General features: G+C 37.1%; 2 protein-coding genes across 2 annotated transcripts; both read left to right on the top strand.

Moving 5' to 3' along the window:
• The first annotated feature begins 588 nt into the window (after positions 1-588).
• On the top strand, positions 589-7551 carry LOC135157200 (sialate:O-sulfotransferase 1-like). Its single transcript, XM_064112103.1, has 6 exons — positions 589-1071; positions 1751-2047; positions 2548-2646; positions 3844-3912; positions 4725-4812; positions 6024-7551. Exons 1-6 carry the CDS (start codon positions 984-986, stop codon positions 6247-6249), a joined length of 867 nt encoding a protein of 288 aa, XP_063968173.1. The 5' UTR covers positions 589-983; the 3' UTR covers positions 6250-7551.
• Positions 7552-12354: 4803 nt separating this feature from the next.
• On the top strand, positions 12355-18577 carry LOC129280265 (uncharacterized). Its single transcript, XM_064112021.1, has 5 exons — positions 12355-12883; positions 13468-13764; positions 14868-14966; positions 16260-16344; positions 16692-18577. Exons 1-5 carry the CDS (start codon positions 12799-12801, stop codon positions 16912-16914), a joined length of 789 nt encoding a protein of 262 aa, XP_063968091.1. The 5' UTR covers positions 12355-12798; the 3' UTR covers positions 16915-18577.
• Positions 18578-25031: the final 6454 nt, after the last annotated feature.

The raw sequence follows: 25031 nt of genomic DNA, 5'->3' as shown, positions 1-25031 counted from the left end.
TAAGCGATCTGGGTTCCGTAACACAAAGGTTAGCGATTAATCGCTAAAATAAATGACATGGCCGATCAAGATCGTCGTTGCATGTGTATTTTGCTAAGTAGAATGACTAGTAACCAATCAGAATTGCTTTTTCAAAATAACTATTAATCGCTAGCCTTTGTGTTACAGGGTCCAGGTCAATATTAGTTGTGTACAGTTGGTTAGACAAAACTTTAGTGCTCATAAATGGCACCAGGCTACAATACCCTATTAGGAGTGGAGATGTTGTAGGCCTATTTGGAACGTGTTTACGGGTCAAGCGATTGAATCGAATGACTGGGATGATGGTATATACATGGAAAATAAATTTTAGAACTTGGTTCATGTGTCAAACACATAATATTTAAAAGCGGAATATAATCAACATTATTACTATTTGGATAACCTTGGTATCATTATACGGATGTTTGCCATTGGTTTCATACCGGATAATCATAATAAAACCACAGTCATGATCGAAAGCTTTTAAACATTTCATTATAACCACCCTCTTTCGATCACTTTATCTTTTTAGGATACAACAATAATGAACAAACAAGTATCCTTATCATTCACGTCATTGCACATCTTTGGCTTTGAATCTAGGAGTCTGATTATGCGATTAAGCTTGCACAGACGGAGACACATTGTAATTTGAATACAAGTGTGATAAACAGTATTTAGGCCCTACATGAAACTTCATTATTTGCTAGAATAACAAGAGATAAAGCAACAGGTAGTATATAAAAGAAAATAATACACAAAGTGTAGAGGAGAGAGTATTCGTGACAGATGTGTATTTTCATGAGTTTCTAGCTTAAATTGATATCCTGTTTATAGAAGAGATTGACGAACCAGGATAACATAACTGATGAGAAAGGGGTCTTCTGTGATCTGAGGCGGATGAATATAAAATCAAACTTTTGTTGACATTAAGTGCCGGGACAGTAAAAACAGTTTCCATTATGGATATGTACCATGTTTACCGTTTCTTCCTGTGGGCTCTCTTTATTTGGATTCAGAGATCACTGACAGACGGCCAGACGATATTTAGTAAGTAACATTGCGCTTTACATCGTCAACAAAACATAGGAAAATAATCGTTCTCGGAGGGTAGTGTGAGCATGGAGCTATGCGTTAATAGCTCCATGGTCTGAGTGACTAGGACGTGGGCGTGCGAAAGGGTTTGTAAGTGTGTGTGTGTGTGTCTGTGGGGGATATATTTTCCCTTTTTATGGGTGCCCAGGTGAAATAACAGGTTAAAATCATTTTGTTTGTAGATGGTATTTAAATATAGGAAATCTTTGACAAATAGAGAAAAAGATTCCAAGACGTTTGTTCTATTTAGCAATTAACAGTAAATATTTCAAGTGGTGTACAATCTTACGAGAAAGTCCTGAATATTTAAACAATTGGACTAATAATGAGTTTCTAGAAAGAGTCCTTTATAGTTGTAACCTAAAGACGCAATATAGGTGACCCTTTTCTTATTAAATTACCTCAACAATTAGCTATTGTATTATCGATTGGTTGATTACATTTCTTCTTTTTTATTTCAAATTCAACAATAATTTACAATGTAAGGCAAAACAATATACAAACATAATGATATTCACCTATAACTATAGGTTAATCTATATAGTATTTACCCCCGAGAATGCCACGAATGCGATGACGATAAACAATAAACAAAAAAACTAATGAACTATAATTATTCTTTGACCATTTGCAGATGAACGTTTTATTGGATGCTTCAGGGATGACGGGAATGATCGGGTTTTCCCAGTTTATATTAGCCAGAGCATACTTGTGCCAAACGATTTCACAGTCGAAAAGTGCATTGATGAATGCATTGCTTTAAGCATGGCATATGCAGGAGTGCAGTACCAACAAGAATGCTTCTGTGGGGGCGCTAGGACAGACTACGATCGCCTGGGTGAACTGCCTCTGGATGACTGCAAAGTGTATATATGTCGTGGAAATCAGGACCAATATTGTGGGGGATTGGATGCACTTCTTGTCTACAATAGTAAGTTAATCAATGTTAATCTTCTTATGGTATTTTACAATTCTATCTGATTAAAATATGTTTATTATTATTATCATTATTATTATTGTTGTTGTTTTTGTTATTATTATTATAATTATAATTATTATTGTTATCATCATCATTACTTTGATTTATCAATAATTTCATTCGTATTACTTTCAGTATTATCAACATTATATATGGAACTTTCAAATTATGATAAATCACAATTCATACCATCATACCATTTCTGGGTATCAGAATGAGCTTTTCCAATATAAATTGTTGCTTACTCGTTTCATTGTTAAATCATTCCCGTTATATAAATCTTGTCTCAATTGAGATATCTCAATGTGTTACGGCGTCTGCAACGTACTGCTCGTGCATTTGTCTTTTGAAAGAAAGAAAATGATATATTAACTTAAAAATCTGATGTACTATCGGGCCTAAATGTTGATTTATATCATGTTAATAACCCAGTTTATGTTGATTCTATTCAGCAACAGTGATGGTTCCAGACAAACTACAAACAGCTACTGCAGAGTTATCATCTACATCTGACACATCTACCCTAAGGACATTTATTACAAATTCAACAGGTATTTATACAGATTTTTAATAAAGATGAAGATCAAATGCTGTCAGACATGTCAGATAGCAGCAGAATGTTATCAACATATGACTAATGGACATATAAATAATACAATTAAACAAACAAGTGGAGCGCCTCTGGCAGTCTCACCTGCATTACGCAGTTCAATATAGCAGCAGTGCTGACTTTGAAAACTACTATAAAATAATTATTCACAAAAAACACCATGCATATTATGATACAATACTACGTTCATTGACCCTAAATGATATTTGAACTTGATCATGTGACCTAAGACTTGTCAGTGATACTTGATAACCCCTATGTCCACATTTCATAAACTATATCCATAAACTTTGAAAGTTATGACAGCAATTTAATAATTACCTCCAATCTGGCCAAAGTTCATTGACATTAAATGACATCTGACTTAGATCATGTGACCTGAAACTCGCACGAGATGTTTAATGATACTTGATAACTCTTATGTCCAAGTTTTATGAACTAGAACAATACACTTTTAGAGTTATGGTAATTCAACAAATACCCCAACTTGGTCACAGGTTCGTTGACCCTAAATGACCTTTGACCTTGGTCATGTGACTTAGAAATCAGGCAGGATGTTAAGCAATACTTGATTTTTTAATGGCCAATCTCCATGAACTAGGTCCATATACTTTTGAAGTTATGACGAAATTTCAAAACATTAACCTTAGGTTAAGATTTTGATGATTCCCCCAACATGGTCTAAGTTTGACTTTGGTCAAGTGTCCTGAAACTCAAGCAGAATGTTTAGTAATGTTTGAATAACCTTATGTCTAAGTCTCATGAACTAGGTTCATATACTTTTTAAGCTATGCTGTCATTTCAAAAACTTAACCTTCAGTTAAGATTTTATGTTGACGCCGCCGCCACCGTCGGAAAGGCGGCGCCTATAGTCTCACTCTGCTATGCAGATGAGACATAAACCCCCAAAACAAAACAAATCGTTCCTTTTAAGAAATTTCTTTGATCTAAAACTTCATTGTTTACCTTGCTTCACAGGCAAGAAATACGCCTTTATATAAGGATAATATGTATAATAGGTGCTCAAAATCGGATTAGGTTCAAACTGATACTTTTGATTAATATCTAAACGAATACTCTATCTATGAAAATTTCCTTTCAGTAAAAGTAATAACACCATCTCAATTAACTTCCACAGAACTATTTCCTACGACATCTGGCTCAACCACCACGAAAACGCCGATGATTCCTGCTATTAATTCAATAGGTAACTATGACAACAAAAAGTAATAATGTTAAATATAAATAGTCGCCTCAAATAGCACAGGCCTACAGGTTTTTGATAAGCATATCGGTATATTTTGTGCTCTTTTTCATTTTTGAATGAGCAGCAGAAAAGGTATAAAAATCAAATTTGTCGAGCCATTCATGCGAATTGTCATGATGCTCAAAAGGCATGCGTATCAAATAGGCACAATATGCACCTAGAGATGTACATCGGGCATGTCGGGGGGGGGGGGGTCATGAACCCCATCCACCAAATTTTAACAATTCAGAGGAAAAGGAGAAAAAGAAAAAAAAAGAAAAGAAAATAGTATCAAGTGCGGAAAGCTGGATTCATTCACACCTGCACATGACAATCAGGAGAAGGGCGTAATTAGAAAAAAGTTTTAATTTCATGCTTGAATGAAAACAAAAATCGATGACTGCAATCTACCGAAATGGCACCCTTTCAGAAATATCATGGCAATAGAGAATGAACGGTGTGGACTCTCCTAATATGGCAACATTCTTTTTGGTACCATTAACCTAATCATTTTCTAACTTTCAAATTTCTGATCAAAACACTCAAAGAATTAAATCTTACTTCTGTCATACTCACATCCCCTCTTGACATAAAGAGAGATAATTATTTCAGGAGGGGGGGGGGGGGTGAAGGATATTTTGAATGCTACAAGTAACATCGAAGTTTTTATACATACCCATAATTTGAAACGGATGAATTACATTTAGAAAGTATCTGAGATGAATAAAACCTAGTCAATGAAATAATCTCTTTTCTGTTTATTCGTCATCTAGCTTTGTACGCTGGACTTGGTGGTGGTGGAGCGACTATCGCGATACTTATCATCGTAGTGATCACTATCGTCTTCAATCGTAGAAAGCGGTAGGGGCCTATTTCCACGGTTTTAAATTTTGCATTTATTTACAATAATTGCGCATTATCATCGAAAGAATTTCGTGGGCTTCCTGCATGAAGGGACTTAGGGGCAATTTTAACGATTACTATTTCTTATTTCAAATATTGAAGTCCACATCGTAGGCTATCAAATGATCAAATTATATTTTTTTGAAAAGTCAAAACTGAAAATATCAGCAAAATAAAAAAGGCATAATAAAAATGATAATCTTAAAAAAAAATACCCGTAAAAGGGCACTTTTTGTGGAAATCAGATGATTCTATTACATTACGTGTATCAAGAACAATCCACACGAATGTTTGTTCGCATCATTATTGCACTGAGTCACTATCATTGTAGTTTATTGTTCAGATGCACGTTTTGTGAACTTTCTACATTTTACTTCCACATCACATTTATAAAAAATACCAAGTAAATTTACTATTAAAAAAAATGTTTTTACACCTTAAACAGACCCTTTGAAGTGTCAATATCTTCTAGATTTTGCATTTATCATTATATCTTCTCACTGGTATGATAATATAAACTTCGGATTGCATGAAGGAATTGAATATCCCTTGGTGGGTGTTTCATGAAACACTAACTAAATTGTCATTGTCACTGACTAAATTGTCCTTGCATGGTGACAATTTCAGTGAAATCCTAGGTTTTGATTGGCCGAGAGGCACCGGCCTCTGACTGTTATTAGAGTCACTGCCAGATAAAGTCATCTGGTTAGTGCTGAAAACTTTCATGAAACGATATGTGTGTAAAAATTATAAACAAATCGTCCTGACTATTTGTTTTTAATTATATTAAGTTATCCTTTTTGGAATAATGGCAGTTGCTTCATTATTTTCCATTATTTTATACTAAAAAGCATGATTACATCATAATCATTTATTTTATCATATGGTATTATTTGAATATTATTAGTTCTGGCGTAAAGATGGGGGGGGGGGGCTTTCGGTCGATCGCCGGTCCCCCAATATTTCCACAACCAAGAAAAAAAAGGAAGAAAGAAAAAGAAGCGGAAAAGGGCAAAGAAAAAAAATAGGAAAAGTGCTGAAATATTTTTGACTTTCCTTTTTAAAAGGCCATATATTACTATAAAAAAAATACTGTTTGTTGTGCCCCTCCAACGTTTTCCTAACTTGTCACTCCACTTGATCACTTGGTTTTCTTTTTATTCTTTTAGGATGTTATCGTCTCCAACCGAAGTAGTACCACCAGAAAAGCCTTACATGGATCTGGAACCAACAAACAATAGTCAAGCAACAACATATGAGTCTTTGGGAACTGGTTCCGTGTCAAAGGTCGAGGACGGTTCTTACGAGAACCAAACAGTAGTAAAACAGCATCAGTTTATCCACCAGGTTACGATGGAAGACGAGCACCCGTACGAGCTTCCAGCTCTTTATTAGCGGTTTTGTTCAAGTTTAATGATCTTTACCATCATGCGGGTATAAGGAAGGGGAAACGGTAGATTGTTGGGTTGAGTAACATGAGCATCTGTACGAGCTTATAGTTCTTGAACTGTTTAAAAGGGATATTGTTCAAGTTTAACTTTAGATATCTTTATCATCATGCGGGTATGGTGAAAGTGGAAACAGCAGGATTGTTTGGTCGGGTAACCAGAGCACCTGTACGAGCTGTCATTTCTTTAAGAGCGATATCTTTAAAGTTAAAAAAAAAATGTTTATCATGTGTCAGTATAAGAAAGGTAGATGGGTAGATCATTAAGCTGTGTATATAACACGAGCACCTGTACTAGCTTTCATTTTATAAAGGCGATATTGTTAAATTCTTATCATTATCATCATGCGGATACAGGGAAGGTGGAAACGGTATTGTTGGATTGGGTAACCCGATCACTTGGACGAGCTCCTGGCTCTTTTAGAGCGATATTACTCAATACGAGATTTCAGCTCTTAAGAGCGATTTCCTTTAACATATCTTTTTCATTATGCGGATAAAAGAAGGTGGAAGGGTAGTAATTGTGTTGAGTAACACGAGCACCTATACGAGCTTTCTTTCTTTCAGAGCGATATTGTTTCAGTTTGACTTAAAATATCATTATCATCATTCGGGCACTGCAAAGATGGAAACGGCAGGATTGATGAGTCGGGTAAACGACCACTTATACATTCTTTAAGAGTGATATTAGTTTAAATAAATATCTTTATTCTTAGGCACGATGGAAACCTTATTATTCTTGGCTTGGGTCAATATGAAAGTCATTGTTCTTTATTGAAATGTTGATAGATGTGTGTGGTATATTTTGTATTCAATTTAAAGAAGTATCTTTATGTTTGATGATTAAAAGAAATCAATCGTATATTCTAAATAGTTTTGACCGGTGATATAAGTGTTTTTATCAAGTAAGAGCATTATGTATAATCCTAACTTTATTTTATAAGATTTTCTTTATTCGGTTATGAAAATCATTTATCATCATCATCATCATCATCATCATCATCATCATCATCATCATCATCATCATACCTTCTAATTTATTTTCTAGACAAGAAGGAAATGTGTTTTCTTGATATTATTTGAAAATCAATGAAGATGGGCTTTTGTAAACATTATTTTCAAAAATTCAAATTTACTTTTGTTTTCCTCGATGTTTTCATGGAGTTCTGTTCCAAATTGAGAGAAGTAAGAATCAAAGTTTTTCGATACTATTGTAGGGTTTTCGATAAAATGTGAATTCTCTGATCAATAATTATCCATTTGTGTCCTATGTTTCTGTTTTATTAGCGAGTTTTCGCTTTGCGACACATAACGAATTCAAGAACACTCTTAATGCCTCGTCTGCTGGGCAAACCCTTCACTCGAGTAAAGGGTCTGAATTGCAGCCTACTCATGCCTTTTGTACTGAAGGCCCTCTTGCCCTGTATTGGAACAGCAAGTTCTGTATGTGCTAGTCTTTGCGCACTTGTTGAACAAAGTTCCAATCAGGGTCTGTGCCTGCAGAATACTTAATGCCCGTCAATTCACAGCGAGCAGCTAGGAGGTCTTTGTCGAACATCGGTGAACCGGAACATCGGTTTCGTCCTAAATTTTGGAGATGAAGAAAAATTCCAAATGTCGTTTTTCCAGAGTCCAGGACGAAACTGCTGTTTTGAGTCACCAATCTTCGACAAAGACTTTTGAATGTTCTTTTTGTCATGAAGGTATATCTTCTGTTCTTGAAAACGTTCTGCGTATGGTGTGAAAACTGCCTAACGGCTCCATTCGTTTTCATCCAGAAATGGACAAAATTAACGATAAATAAATTGCGAAAACATGACGGAAAAGAACGGACGTGGGTAGTATACATGGTATAGCGGGGGTGTTAAATGGGTGTTTATCGGAAGCCTAGCGGATAAAATAGGACGACAGCTCCGAAGGGGTAACTGGGGGTTTCGAATACTTATATATACGAGATGCATACGCTTACATCCTTTCTATTTTCGTGCTACTAACGATGTATAGACTTCCCCTATTCCCTATCTTTCCTCCCTCTTTTCGTTTTCAGCTGCAGTGGATGTGAGTTGAATGGATGGGACATTTTGTTGCTCGAATGTTGCGGATTTACATCGCACACAGCATAAAGTTCATCGGTTCTAATAATTTTGTGCAGCTTAAAACTTTTTGCGCAGATTAAATAACAGTTGGACAGATGCTCGATGGATAAGGCGGCATATGAAACACGAATACAATGAGTACGGATGCATAGCGTTTTCCAACAGATGGCAAGATTTTTTTTTACATTTAACATCTTCTTTGCAACTGTAAGAGCAATGGGACCGGGCCTTAAAGTCGTGTGTAACTTTGCAAACGGCTATATGAAACTTCAGGTGCATCGCAAAGCCTTCACTCGAACCCGTGAAAACAGTACTGAGGCTTACCATTTATTTTCAGATGATATTGATACTGTAAAAAAGTGCAGGAAAGCTGATTTAAAGATGAAAAACTTTGTGAACACACAAGAATTGGATTCTACAAACCCATTTTTTCTTGAGATGCAATTGCAACATTTATGTACAAGGAGGTGCCTCTGCTCTTTTCAAGCCACACATATTACGTACGAGAACCTTACGATAACAAAAATCGTGAGATAGTCGTAGGTCTGACGTACAAAGAATCCCAAGAATTGGTTCTCGGGATAAAGAGTCAATATAGTCCCCAAACACACTTCTCTCGGAGCGATAGAGACCAGTGCCTCTGGAGTGAAACCTACATCCTTATACAGCGCGTCCCAAAAAAACTATACACTTTTGAAATTGCTGCCAAATAAAAAAATGTAGCTTTTGGGGGAAAAAGACCTACATATATGGAATGCCCATAAAGTCAACTTTCAAATTGCATCAAAAAGTTGAAAAACTTGAGCGAGCACTGCCCACTGAAACAAAGGGTATGAAAATTAGGGTGGGCTGGAATTAGCCTTCCAATTTATGTCAGTTTTTGAGAGGCAAATCCTTTCGAACTTGCAAAGTTAAGGGCGTTGTGATAAATTAATGATCAACCGTGACCAGATTTGGTTGCTTACGCAAATTTTGTAAATTAGTAAATTGAACTTTAATGCATGAGTGAACACAAATTACACTTTTTGGGCAGCATTTCAACTTTTTCATTTAATTTGGATCGCTTTTTTGGGCAACATTTCAACTTTATCCTGTGGATCTCAGCAATGTGTTCATGGGAGTCGGGAGAATAGGGGATGAGATAGGACTTAAGTGGGAGAAGTAGGTTGATGGAATAAGGGTCAACAGAACATTCAGCCCCGCTCCTTCCCTCTTTCCCACCCTCCCTTCCTGTTGAGAGATTGATTGCTATTGTCCTGTGCGCGTGAAGTCCAGAGCAGAATGTTGATTTAATGATTAATTCTGAATTGGGGCATCAACCTTTTCCTATCAATCCTTTAATCATCAAATCATCAGTAAATCAACTCATTCAATGTGCAATGTGATCAATCAAGCATTCATTTTTTTTCAATAAATTATTTAATTAATCATCATAATCATTAAATTTCTTGGTAATCATTCAATAAAACTGACCTTCAGCCACCGGTCACTTGGCAGTTAAGTTTTGAATAGGCTACAATCCAGGAAGTGAGACAGAGAGAAAGAGAGAGAGAGAGGGGGGGGGGGCTGGGAAATGGAGGTGGAGAGGGAAGGGAACATATGACTTTTAATTTGTAAAAGGACAAAAAGAAGTGGAATGCACTTTTAACCAAGTCTTAGCATATCTCGCCCTCTTGCTTGTAACAGATACCATCACATTACTCTGACTCTCACGAACACACTTCTGAGGTTCACAAGATGAATATGCTACACTAAAATTACAATTACTGTTCACTCATGCATTAGATTTCAATTTAGTAACTCATGAAATTTGCCTAAGAAACCAAAAGTTATCTCACTCATTAATTTAGATTAGCAAGTTCCAAAGGACTAACCACTCAAAAAAACTGTAAGGCTAATTCCTGCCCAGCCTAGCCGAGCTTAGTCTCTCAGGAGGAGAGAAGCGGGGGGGGGGGGGGGGGGGTTGGGGTTGGGGTTGAGATGGAGAGAGGGGTTGCTAAGTGTTCTGTTGACATTTATCCCATCAAACATGTCAACGTACTTAACCTACCTAAGTCATATCAGGGACGCGTTCTCCCTCTCACGTCCCTGGTCATATTACCCCCTCTTCTCCTGACTGTGTTGTACACATTGTTGAGATCCACATGGCAAACTGCTGCACTAAAATTGCAATTCATGATCACTCGTGCATTAAATTTCAATTTAATAATGCATGAGATTTTCACAAACAACAAACTGATCACAACTGATCTTTAATTCACTAAATAACCCTCAACTTTGCAAGTACCAAACAAAAAAAAAACTGAAAGAAATTAGAAGGCTATTAAATTCCGGCCCACCCTAATTTTCATACCTTTTGTTTCAGTGGGCAGTGCTCGCTCAAGCATGAATAGTTTTCCAACTTTTTGGTGTCATTTGACAGATGACTTTATTGGCTTTCCATATCTATATATCTTTTCTCCCAAAGTGCTACACTTTTTATTTGGCAGCCATTTCAAAAGTGTATAGTTTTTTTTTGGACGCACTGTATAGTGCATAACAGCTCCTGCTTGAGTGCAATATGCACCTATTTAGACTCTCACTCAAAAACGATGTAAAATATCCACTCACAAAAGATGCAATTATCACCCAAGGAGACTGGTCTTTCGTCTCACTCAAAGACGAGTGTGATTAGGGAACAGGTGAGCTCATAGGGAGTGAAAATCGAAATTCAGATTTTAAGTGCTGATCTGTTTTGTTGTACTTTTGTGAATGATAGGGTATTTTTTGTCAGTGGGAAACCCCAAAATTGCATTTTTTTTACATTCCCCCTATGCTAATAATTATTTTCAATAAAAATAATAAATACAACAAATCGATATTCCATCAGAAAGTCCTGGATCCGCCCTTGTAAAAATTCAATGTGGAGTGTAGAGAATATGGAATGTTGCAAATATATACATGATGTGTGATGTCAGAAATGAAGAGGCAAACCTTATGAGTGCGCATTGGTGTTCAAAATTATTAGGTGAGATGATAAGCAGAAAGAGGAGTGAGAGGTGCTAGATCATGAACATGTGCCTTGTGGTCATAGACCTTAAATTTATCTTATATGGTAGGACAATAAGTACCAAAGAATTTGGTAAAAAAAATAGTTTTACCTATCATCTGGACGACATTAGTTGTACAGAGTGAGATAAAAATGATGAACAAAAACATGAGCGCTCGTGAAATGGCACCTGGCTAGAATACCCTCGTATAGGCGTGGAGATGCTGTAGGCCTATTTGTAACATTTTGTAAGGGCAATGCAATTGAATCGAATTGACTGGGGTGATAATATACATGGAAAACACTGTAGAATTCGTTTCATGTGTCACTTAAGATTAAAAAGAGGAATATTATCAGCATTATTATAATTTGCGTGACCTTGGTATACACGGATGTTTGTCATTGGTTTCATACCTGATAAACCAAAGTCATGATCGGAAGTTTCTAAATATTTCATTATAACCATCCTCTATCATTTTATTTTTTACATCCGTTAATGAAAACTGATTAAACAAGTATCCAGATCATTTATGCCTATGTATAAGCAGAAATACCATAGAGTCAAGCAATCTAATTATATATATATATATATATATATATATATATATGTGTGTGTGTGTGTGTGTGGGTGTGTTTGTGTGTGTGATTAGAAACACTGTAATTATACAGAATATATAATTATTATTGTGGTAACTGGTTTGTAAATAAAGGTGTATGTATTTAGACCCTTTTGTTTCTTTCCGCATACATGACTCTTGCTGCATTAGTCGGTCTATGTAAAGATGAAAAAGAACAGTTCAAAATGCGAGGTAAAAACAGTGTAGAATAAACAATATACATAAACAATATCTTATTGACATTGATATCTAAAAATATGACAAACATTTATTACCATGAAGAAATTCATGATGATATCGAAAAGAAAGGATAGGTGTTTCCTTGTTATCAGCGGCGGAGTGTCTTTATTCGGCAGACCAGTTTAAAAGTACTTTGACAGCATGTGCCGGCCCTTGGATATTCATGGATATCCTGGTCTGCTAATAGCATCAACAAGCATCGATGTGAATAGATGTACATGAATCTATTACATAATAACATAATAGAAAACATCAGTTAATATATTAGTGGAAGAAAGTGATACGCAAAAAGAACACGAGAAATTCGAACGCAATAGATTTTGATGGGTATGCATTTTTTCGGCAAACTTGTGTTTTTATCTGAAACAACCTGGTTTGCAAAGCAGGTTGATTAACGAGGATACTAATAGACGGGACTGAAGAAAGGGATGCCTTTGGCTCTTCGCATGAGGTGGATGTTAAGAAATCAGAAATTTGTGGAGTTTATGCGCTGAGACGGTAAAAAAAGTTTAGATTATGGAAACGAGCCATGCTTATCGTTCCTTTCTATGGGTTCTTTGGATTTTGATTCAGACGTCACTTGTGGAAGGCCAAACGGAAGGTAAGTAACACTGCTCACCATGCTCACGACGATCCGTAGTCGACAATCGAGTGATCGTTCACGGACTATATCGCGTGTAGAGAGAGTGTGTGCGAGTGGTGGGGTGGGGGTGCGTGTGGGGGGGGGGGCGCGCATATATTCCCCTTTTGTTTTAATGTAATGGGTGTCCAGATAATAACCATTCAAACGGTTTAGAAACAAATGAGAATAGGAACTCTAGTCATACTTTATATTTGGCACCAGTAAATATGTTACAGTATGTTACAATCTTACAAGACCCCAGGCCCTAAATTGTTGGACCATCAAACATTCTTGCAAATTCAGCCTATGTTGCCTCCTATCGTAGGCTACCATTTGGTAAAAACATTCTGTCCAAAAGTAAACCTATAGTCATCCTTTTCAGCTCTGACTACCTACCAATCATCACTCGTATTATTTCTATAATATCCATCTATAACCATGATAACAGTCAGTTTTGATAGCATTGGAGTTACCCCCAAAACATGCAAAATGTCGCAAAAACGATGAATCGACTACAAACAAAATAAACCGATGAGTTACAAATCTTCATTGACCATTTGCAGATGAATGCTTTATTGGATGCTTTAGGGATAACGAGGGAGATCGGGCTTTACCAGTTCGTATTATTCAGACCGTGCTTAGATCAAGCGATTTCACAGTCGAAAAATGCATTGATCAATGCATTGCTTTGAGCATGGTATATGCCGGAGTGCAGTACCAAGACGAATGCTACTGTGGGGACGCCAGTACAGACTACGATCGCCAAGGTGAACTGCCTCTGGATGACTGCAGAGTGTTCGCATGTCCTGGAAACCAGAACCAATATTGTGGGGGTATCGGTGCGCTTCTTGTCTACAATAGTAAGTTAGCCAAAAACAGGAAAAACACTGTTTATTTATTTATTTGTTTGTTTATTATTATTATTTTTATATATATATATAGAATTCTGTTTACTCTTAAGCATCACAGTAGTTGTTTCAACAACCACCATTAGGTCCATATACTGTATATCACATCAGCGTTATATAAGATATGAAACATTCAAAATTTGCAGTGTACTCATTTGGAAAATTGCTCTTGTTTTGCTGATTAAAACACGGTCATTAATGTTATTATTGTAATTATTATCATTAATAATTATATGATTGTCTCGTCTGCATGGCTTAGCGAGGCTATAGGCGCCGCTTTTCCGACGGCGGCGACGTCAACATTGAAATCTTAACCAAGGCCACGTTTTTGAAATGTCATCGTGACTTTATAGGAAGTATATGGGCCTAGTTCATGGAACTTAGACAATAGGGTAATGGTGAATCTCTGAAGATTCTGCCTTGGTTTAGGGTCACATGACCGAGGTCGAAAGTCACTTAGTGTCAAGGAACTTAGGCCACGTTGGGGTTATTTGTGGAATTGTCATCATAACTTACAAAGTTTATGGATCGAGTTTATGAAACTTGGACATAAGAGCAATGAATTATCCCTGAACATCCTGTTAATACTTCTCCAAAAATATTTAGCGTGGCTATTGAAACTGCTAAACAACTACTGTAATTTTCATATACTAAACAGCGTTATGCAGATATTAAAAAAAAGTTTTTACTGTGTATTGTAATGATTAATATTAATATCATTATTGTAATTATAAATATTATAATTATTACTATCTTTCTCATCATCATTATAATGACTATAATCCACATTGTACATGTATCTGGCACTTTCCAATTTTAGTTTGTATACAACTTATCCGTTCATACAATTTCTGGGTATCAGAATGACATATATCTATTTTTTTCATTCTAAAATGTTACTTAATTATATTCATTGTTCAGTCATTCGCTTTGCATATATCCTGTCTCCCTTGATACATAGAGTAAAAGAGCAATAACACAAAAAATGTTTTATAGGCCTAAAGGTAGATTGTATGCTATAAATGCCCACATTTATGATCATGGTGTCTTTTCAGTAACAGTGACAATGTCATCACAAACAACTACTACAGAGCTATCATCTAGGGCATCTGACTCATCTATTACCCGAAGGACATCAAATACATATTCAACAGGTAACGAATCTAATAAAGATGAAGAAATAGTGTTGTCAGACAGCAGCAGAAGATTATCGCCAACATGATTAATGGACATATAAATAATAACATTGAACCTAAAAGTCCCCAAGTTACAAAAAAAAAAATATCCCTTTTAAGAAATTACTTTGATCTAAAACTTCATCATTTACCTTGATCCACAGGCAAGAATAGCTAATACGCCTTTATACAAGTATATCATGTATTATAGGTGCTCAAAAATCTGATTCGGTTAATACTGATAGTTTTGGCTAATTTCTACACGAATACTATATCTATATCTATATCTATATCTATTTTCTTTTAGTAAAAGTAATAACAGCATCGAATTAACTTCCACAGAACTATTTCCAACGACATTTGGCTCAACCACCATGAAAACGCCTATGATTCCTGTGAAACTATGGCAACAAAAAGTAATAATGATAGAGATAAACAGACGCCTAAGAAAGCATAGGCCAACAGGTTTTTGATAAGAATATAGGTATATTTGTGCTCTTCTTCATTTTTGAAAGAGCAACAGAAAAGTTATAAAAATCAAATATTTCAAGCCATTCTTGATGCCAAAAAACGGCATGTGTATCAAATAGGCACAATATGAACCAGAAGCCTACAGATGTACATCGGGGGCCATCGACTACTTCCACCACATTTTAACGCTAGGTCTGGTCCCTTATTGCTGAGGGTCATTACGCCACTGAAATGCACTTTATATAACAGAGGAAGTTTTTAAAAGCAAGTGAGGAGAACCTGAAGAAAAACGAGGAAAAAATGATAAAACTACTTTCAAGTATTTTTTTGGGATAAAAAAGTGAAATATTTTCAAGTATGAAAACCAGGATCCACTCACGGTGACTCATCCCTGCACAGGATGACTATCAAGTGTAGGGACTAAAGTAGAAAAAGGGTTTTAATTTTTGGCTGAAATGGAACAAAAATATACCGAAAAGGCATCCTTTGAGAAACATTATGGTCACACAGAATGAATGCAGTGATGGGCGTTTCTAATATAGCAACACTCTTTGGCACCATCCATTCGATTGTTTTTAAACTTTCAAACTTCTTCTGAAATGTCAGAGTGGTCACACGCATAACCGAACCCTTCTTAACATGAACAGTGAAAATATTTCAAGGAAGGCTGATAAATTTGAAGCCTACAGGTAATACGAATACGTGTCGTAATTTGAAACTGATGAATTAAATTAAGAAGTCAGATTAATAAAATCTAATCAATGGAATAATCTCTATTTTTTGTTTATCTGTATCATCTAGCTTTGTATGCTGGCCTTGGTGGTGGAGGAGCGACTATCGCGATACTTATCATCGGAGTCATCGCTATCGTCAATTACAAAAAGCGGTATTCACACGGTCCTTAATTTTGCATTCATTTAAAATCAATACATCGCATCCAAGTCCTATTTATTACGTCACTGCAATTGCAGTATATTGTTCCGCTGTAGCAAGACGTTTATTTATATTTGCCATTATTTCATTATTCATGCCAAAGGGCCACCAAAGAAAAAAGTGGACGAAACCTTTTATTTCCAGTATCATCAGCACTATTCACATCGAAATCGGATCAAAATTAGATTTTCAGTATACTGGAGAAATGGCAAAATATTTCACATAACATGTTGTGTCCCTCGAAAGTTTTAGCCAATCACACCACTTATCTCTATGTGTGTTGTTATGATATTCTTTCAGGAGGGTATCATCTCAAACCAACGTGGTACCGCCAGACAAGCCTTACATGGATCTCGAACCAACGACCAGTAGTCTAGCACCTGCGTATGCGTCTTTGGGAACTGGTTCCGTGTCAAAGGTCGAGGATGGTTCTTATGAGAACCAAAAAGTAGTGAAACAGCATCAGATCATCCATCAAGTAACGATTAATGACGAGTACCTGTACGAGGTTCCAGTTCTTTAAGAGCGATATTTCTCAATCTTAATCATCTTGCGGGTACAGGGAGAGTGGAAACGGATAGTTGGTTAACACGAGCACCTGCGCGAACTTCCAATTCTTGAATGTTCAAGTTGAAGTTCAAAGATAGATGATAGTAGGGGTATACAGGGGAGGTGAGAATGGTAGGATTGCAAGGATATGGGTAACCCGAAACCGGTGCGAACTTCCATTTCTCCGAGAGCGATGTTTTTCATATTGGAGTTCAAATACGTTCAACATCATGCGGGTAGGGGCGGATCCAGGATTTTCCAAAGGGGGGGGGGGGAATTTTTCGAAGGAAAATTTTGACAAGCCTCCCCCCCAAAAAACCCCAAATTAAGGATATTTCGTACCCTAAACAATTTGGAAAGCAAAAAAAAAAAGGGTTTTCAATTTAAAAAGAGGTGGCACATCTCGGTCTTAATGGCATTTTTACATTACAAATGTTAATTTTGCTTCTCAAAGGAGGGGGGGGGGGCCCTGGATCCGCACCTGCATGCGGGTGCAAGGAGAGCTTCTTCTTTAATGTTCAAGTTCAAATATCTTTGTCATCGTGCGGGAAAGATACGGTAGGATTGACACTTCTGGTTCTTTTATGTTAAAGTTCAAATTTAAATATCGTTTTCATTGTGAGGGTATAATCCCCTTTTCACCAGATGAAGTTCCCGCCTACGGTCTTCAAGTTCGAAAGGAACCATAGGACGTGGCGGCAACTTCGTTTGATTTACTCAAAAGATGTAAAATTTTCACGCGCGTGCCACGTCCGCGCCACGTCATTGTTGCGTTTCCGGTGTTCCCACTAAGTTTATTGTGCGCACAGAGTCGGTCCATGCTGCGTCGAAACGGTTCACGCTACGTTCCGACTACAACCAGCAGATTGCGCGACTTGCTTTGTCTCGTCTATTTGGACGTAGCGCCAACTGATTACACCAACGCTACGTCCATGCATTTCTCGCCGCGTCAAAGAAAACTAGCCATGACGCATTGGGAACTGCTACAGTGTAATGAGAGCGTATAGCGAGAACTGTTGTTTACGTAGCTGAGTCCGCATGATCTCTGGAGACCAATTTTCCGCCACGTGGACTTTGAACATGTCCAAAGTCCACACTCTATGCCACGTCAATAGTAGTTCTCACTACACTCTCAGTACGCTGTAGAAGTTCCCACTGCGTCATGGCCATTTTTAGTTGACGTAGAGAGAACTGCATGGACGTAGCATTGGTGTAAAGGCTGAATGACATGAATTTTTACAGAGTAAAATTCAGTACACAAACAGATAAACAGTAAAAAAAAAAAAAAACTTTATCAAAATAGGATTTTTGATCAGCGATGTACTGAGGGTTAAAAACATGGAAATGTATAATCAAATGTCCTTCATGAGTTGAAATTCCAAAGTATGATTTAAAAATCGCCTAATGCAGTAAATTAGGTAAAATACTTTTATTGCGAGCGGGTTTTTTTGTCTCAGGTTCTGTAATATTTACTGGTTTTCTATACATGTATATAGAAAAACGAAGTGAATTGTATTCCAATTTATCGATATTGGATGATTAAGATATTCATTTTTTCATGGCAAATTGATTTCGTATGCATTTATGTTAGCAGAAATGAACAACTTGTGGAATAAAAGAAAATAAACGTTTATATGAAAATGAAAATAAGCAGATCTAGGATTCCTTTCATTTATTCATTCGTTATCTTAATGAAATACTAATACCAATAGATTTATAATACATGAGCTTAACTCACATCTTCAGAAATATTTTTTCTTTTTTGCTAGATCAGGTGTTCTTATTTATTCATCATAGCCCTGGATGAATATGCAAGCACACCTGGCTAGCAGTACAGTTTCTGAAGATGTGATTTTCAGGCGCTCTAAATTTCTAGCATTTAATATGTGAGCTGTATTCGTAGGGGTACAGTCCCACATCTCTGATCTGTGTGTGTGTCACAAAGCTGTTCGTAAAGTTACGAATGACATTACGCACGACTCACTTGTTACCTTTTCTTTGCTAGAATATCCTGTGTAGCTGACTTAGCATCCAAGAACACGTTCCAGACGTTCGTAAAGTCGTGCGTAATGTTATGAACATATTTATTATACACCCACCTGCTGGGGGTGTTTCACAAAGATTTAAGTATGACTTATGAGGTGTTGCAAGAAACTTGCGATCAATAGCAAATCTATTTTTTGTCCCAAAATCAATTATATGTCTTGCAATTAATCGCAAATTCATGATTGATTGCTATTCTGCTCCTTGAAAGAAGGAGGGTAATCTGAATTGCTACAGCTTAAATTGACCTATTTATTGTAAAATTGCAACAGAATATTTGCAATTGATTGCAAATATTTTCTTGCAACACCCCGTTAGAGTCGCACTTAAATGCCGACGCGTGCATGATATGGAACGCGCAATCTGATTGATGAATCCTTGATAGGGCACATCCCGTGCGCATAATCTGACCAATGTGGTGCTGTCTTCTCTACCGTTCGCAACTGGGTATTTAAGTGCGACTCTAAAGCCCAGCGCACTCTGCGATCCGATGCGACGCGATTTTTTTATAAATCACATTTTGAATTAAATGCGAAAGTTTCAAGTAAAATGATTTCATTTGAAGTTCGGTGTAATTTTCGGAATATAAAAAATCATAATTTTGCTTTGCGGCAAGCCCTATGTTCGGAGTAAATTCCAAATCGGCTTCAAGTCGCAGCCGATGATGACGTCATTGCGATTTGGATTTGAATTTACTTTTATTCCTACAGAGAGGCTGGAACTGAACTTTGATTTCCTTAGTCCTACCACTATTCTGAGCTCTGATCGCTAATATCAATTGGTTATTACAATTTCTTTGAAATTCGGATCGCAACAAATCACATAGTGTGCGCTGGGCTTAAGTCACGCTTAAATCTCTGTGAAACACCCCCAGGTTTATCGCAAAGCCTTCAATTGAAGGGTGAAAACTTTATGAACACGCAGGAATCGGATTCTACAAATCTGTTTTTGAACATGTCCAAAGTCCACGTAGCGTCGGCGCCGTCTGATCAGCGCGTGGTAATGACGCAGTAAGGACCTACTAACAGCTCCATCGAGGTAGCAGACACGGCAAGAACGTGGCAACAACTCTGTCCACTATTCTACATGCTACTGCGCGGCCACCACACACACAGTCGTCGCTACGTCCAAGTAGATAAGGTACAAAAATGTCGCGCAATCTGCCGGATGTATACAGACGTTGGCGCCGCGCCCTAGGTTTTGAATAAGGACGTAGCGACAACGCGTGGCGGACGCGCAGTAGACATGGACAGAGTTGTCGCTATGTCTTTCCGCTACACCACGTCTATGCTGCGTCGTTGGTGCTGTCAGTAGGTCATTGTACTACGTCATTACTACGCACTGTTTAGACGGTAATCCTGCTACGTGGACTTTGGACATGTTCAAAATCCTCGTCGCGGAAAATGTGTCTCCGGAGAACGTGCAGACTATGCCACGTCAATAACAGTTCTCGCTACGCTCTCAGTACGCTGTAGCAGTTCCCACTGCGTCATGGCAATTTTTCGTTGACGTAGCGAGAACTGCATGGTAATAGCGTTGTAAGGGGGTCTAACAAGTGGAGATGTTGTATTTGTAACATGTGTACTGGCAAAGTATTTTAATTGAATGAATTGAGTGGTAAAAAATTATGTCTTCCAAAGTATCAAAGATGACTTTGTTTCGAAGTGTCAACTTTATAAAAGCGGATTATTATTGTCATCATTATTACTGTTTGGATGGCCTTGGTATACACGGATGTTTGTCATTGGTTTCATACCTAATAAACATAATAAAACCATAGTCACGATCGAAAGCTTTTAAAAAGTCCATTATAATATTCTCTTCCGATCACTTTATAATTTTCTGATACAGCAATTATGAGCAAGTAATTTTAAAATATGATTCTGTGAAAAGAATAGTGTTTTTTCGCCAATGTTGAAAACAAGTATCCTGATTATTGTGGGGGCGTCGTGGTCAAGTGGTTATGACTCTTTTTTCAAACTGAGGGACGTGGGTTCGATTCCAAGCCATGGCGTGTTTTCCTTCAGCAAAATAAATTTTACCCACAGTGTGCTGCACCCAACCAATGTGAGTTGAATGGGTATTCTGTAGGGAGAATTTCCGCGATTGCTTGAGAGCCAAGGCAGCCCAGCTAAAGCCGGGGTAATAACCGCTTGGAGAACAGTTTTCGGAACTGAAGTGGCTACCCTGGGTAAATATATACCGTCATCATCATCATCATCATTATTATTCATTTCTATTATTGTATTATTGTACAGGTTTACCTTTGAATCGAGGAATCTGGTTAGATGCGATTAAAATTTGCACAGTCGAAAACCCACCGCTAATATGTGTAAATATATGTATTTAGAACAGTTTAATTCTTTCCGCATACATGACTCTTGTTACAACCATCGGCATGAAGATGAAAAAAAAAACGATTCCGAATTCGAAAAAACAAACAGTGTAAAATAAACATACGTTATTTACATAGATATCTAACAATATGATAAATATTTATTACCATGAGGAAATTCACGATATTATAGAGAAAAGGGAAAGGTGCTTCCTCTTTATCAGCGGTGCAGTGTCTTTATTCGGCAGACCCGTTTAAAAGTACTTTGGCAGTAAACACCGGGATTTGGATGTCCATGCATATAGTTGATAATTATAAGACTCGATGTGACTCAGATGTATATGGAGCTTAATATCTAAAAAACGGGATACAAAGCAACGGGTAGTTTACGAAACTTAACTAATAAATAACGTGAACACGAAGGATTTGAATAGACTCAATAGACACGACATGTGTGTATTAGGGCATGAGAGAGAATTAAGTTGTGTTTCTATCTGAAACTAACATCTCGTTTGCAAAGCAGGTTGATTAACGAGGATACAAGTAGACGGGACTGAAGAAAGTGGTGCCTTTGGCTCTTTGCATGAGGTGGATGTTACGAAATCATAAATTTGTTGAGTTCAAGTGCTGGGACAGTAAAAAAATGGATATGGGCCATGTTTATTGTTTCTTGCTGTGGGCTCTTTTTATTTGGATTCAGGGATCACTGACAGACGGCCAGACGATATTTAGTAAGTAAAAATGCGCTTACATATTCGGCAATACATTGGAGGATGATCGTTCTCTGAGGATGTGAGTGCATGACTAGGGTGGGCGCGTGCGAAAGTGTGTGTGTGTGTGTGGGGGGGGGGGCATATATTCTCCTATTATGGGTGCCCAGGTAAAATAACATGTCAAAATGAGTTTGTACATGTATTTAAATTTAGGAAATCTTTGACAAATAGAGAAAAAGATTCCAAGTCGTTTTATTCTGTTTAGCAATTGACAGTAAATATTGCAAGTGGTGCACAATCTTATGAGAAAGTCTAGAATTGCCAAACCATTGGACTCTCTTGCAAAATTCAGCCTATGTTACATTGATTTTGTACCATTTGATAAAAGTGCCCGAGACCCCGACCAATAAACGTGGAATAGTTGTAGCTTTAATGTCACTTTGATTATCATAAGTTTCTAGCCAGAGTTTTTTTAAATTGTAATGTATAGACCCAAGTAAACCACGGCGTCCCCTTTTCTGATTTGACTACCTGAGCAATCATCACTCGTGTTATATCTATAACATTCATCTATAACCATGATAACTATAACGGTACACTCTAAATTCCTAGGATTCAAAATAAATCCAAATCGGCTGTGCATATGACGTGACCAACCGAATGTTAACTTCCAAATCTCAAAATATCTAAGTTCAAATCTTTTAGATTTATATTTAAATCTACAAGGTTTAAAACAAATCTAATATTTGGCTGGTCACTATTCACGGCCGATCTGGATTTATTTTAAATCCTTGGAATTTAGAGTGTAAATCTTTACAGCATTGGAGTAAATATAATCCCTCAAATAAAAAAAAACGATGAATTGACTAGAAACAAAAAAGATAAACTGATGAGTTACAAATCTTCTTTGATCATTTGCAGATGAACACGATGAAGGTTTTATTGGATGCTTCATGGATAACTCGGACGATCGGGCTTTACCAGTTTCTATTAGCCGAAGCATACTTGGGGCAAACGATTTCACAGTCAACAAATGCATTGATCAGTGCATTGTTTTAAGCATGCCATACGCAGGAATACAATACCAAAGCGAATGCTACTGTGGAGACGCCAGTACAGACTACGATCGCCACGGTGAACTGCCTCAGGATAACTGCACAGTGTTCAGATGTCTTGGAAACCAGAACCAATATTGTGGGGGATATGATGCACTTCTTGTCTACAATAGTAAGTTAATCAATGCTATTCTTCTTAAGGTATTTTACAATTCTATCTGAGTAAAATATGTTGATTATTGTTATTCTTATTGTTTAATATTATCATCATTATTATTATTGATATTATGATTATTATTACACGGTATGACCACAGTGTGAAAACAATGTTGCCATATATTGAAATAGTTTGTTCTGTGTAATCACTAGCGTACCTACGGGGGGGGGGGGGCAGGGGGGCAGTCTGTCCCCCCTGACGAGCCAAAACCCATACAAAAAACATATATCTGCCCCCCCTGACGAGCTTGAAAGACCTTTTTTGCCCCCCTGACGAGCTTTAAGACCTTTATTGCCCCCCCCCCCCCTGACGAGCTTTTTTTTTTTTTTTTTGCTTGTCAATTTATTTTCTGGTACGAAAACCTTTATTTTTGATTGAAGACCTTTTTTTTTTTTTTTTTTTGCTTGTCAAATTTTTTGGCGGCCGATTTTGCCCCCCCCCCCCTATGGAAAATCCTAGGTACGCCACTGTGTGTAATGTAACCGCCTCGCTTTGCATCAACGACAAACATACTCACAATCAAATAGTCAACACATATTAAAAAGCTTGCAACTCCTTTGAACTCATATGCCATAGTGTCAGAAGCGGAATAAGCCAAAAAAATATGTGTGGGCCAAACTTGGTATATGGTCCAAAAATAACCAAATTTCGAAAAATATTAGCTAACGAGCGAAGCGAGCTTGCAAAATTCTGCTGATCTGTGTGATACAGAAAGTTCCTTTTGTAATATGATTTAGACAATATATTTTTTTTCTCGGCGATTGTACATTTTTTTTTTTTTTTTTTTTTGGGGGGGGGGGGGGGGAGATTGCCCTTATCCCATGGGGCCCCCATCTGTACATCCTTGCAGAGTGTGTTTTAGTATCCGCACATTAAAGTAAACAGATAAAATCAAATATCAGAAGGAGCAAGCCAAATGATTGTGTGACATTCGGTCAGCACAAAATAATTATGTTTATGTAGTTCCACTATTTCAAGTGATTTGTTGATATACATTCCGTGACCACGTATGTTCACGGCCTCAACTCAGTGGAGCGCGCCATTGAAAGGCCTTTTCGCCTAGCAATATTGTTAGCGACGTTTGTTAGCATCACTTTGCTCACTCTCCAAAATGTCTGCGACATTAAAATTCTAAAAACAATGGATTTGTTCAATTTTAGTGAGGCTATGAATGTTTATCATTTACATTGACTATCAGTGTACCAACATATACCGAATTTACAAGCAAGTGTGGGTAAGACTTTGAATTATCAGTCATTTCGATGCAATCCCAAAATTGATGAAAATATAACAGAAATTTGATATAGCATTGCAAAATCCTTATTTTCATATCCCCTTAATTTTTAATCATTTGCAAAAGCATCTTAGTACGTTTCCTAGAATTTTTCACAACTGATAACGGTGGTGGCTTATTGATTCTAGTTTTTTTTAAGAAATGGCAGGCATTTGAAATCAGGTAAATTGTTGTTATATTTTTAAAAGAAAATCGTTAGATTCGAACAACTTACTAATAGTTCTCCAAAAGAAGGGTTATATTCAATTATCTGTGTGTAAATGATACATGACGACAAATTTTACGAGTATATCATTGCATGTTGGATAACCTTTTCCACGATAAGTTTCGTAATTGATAGAAAAATCAAGTTCATTCCTAGCACGCGAGCCGCAGAATGATAAATTTTAGCGTGCGCACACGGGCTGATCGCCGTGTCTGCGGGGACGGATATC

This window comes from Lytechinus pictus, chromosome 17, assembly GCF_037042905.1.
Source record: "Lytechinus pictus isolate F3 Inbred chromosome 17, Lp3.0, whole genome shotgun sequence".
NCBI classification, from domain to species: Eukaryota; Metazoa; Echinodermata; class Echinoidea; order Temnopleuroida; family Toxopneustidae; genus Lytechinus; species Lytechinus pictus.
This window is presented reverse-complemented; position numbering and strand designations above follow the sequence as displayed.

Bases quoted from the DNA above. Each gene is read 5' to 3' on its own strand.
- LOC135157200 (XM_064112103.1), top strand. From the start codon at position 984: ATGGATATGTACCATGTTTACCGTTTCTTCCTGTGGGCTCTCTTTATT. The intron at 1,072-1,750 runs GTAAGTAACATT...GACCATTTGCAG, and splicing joins AGACGGCCAGACGATATTTA to ATGAACGTTTTATTGGATGC. The intron at 2,647-3,843 runs GTATTTATACAG...TAACTTCCACAG, and splicing joins ATTTATTACAAATTCAACAG to AACTATTTCCTACGACATCT.
- LOC129280265 (XM_064112021.1), top strand. From the start codon at position 12,799: ATGGAAACGAGCCATGCTTATCGTTCCTTTCTATGGGTTCTTTGGATT. The intron at 12,884-13,467 runs GTAAGTAACACT...GACCATTTGCAG, and splicing joins TGTGGAAGGCCAAACGGAAG to ATGAATGCTTTATTGGATGC. The intron at 13,765-14,867 runs GTAAGTTAGCCA...GTGTCTTTTCAG, and splicing joins TGCGCTTCTTGTCTACAATA to TAACAGTGACAATGTCATCA.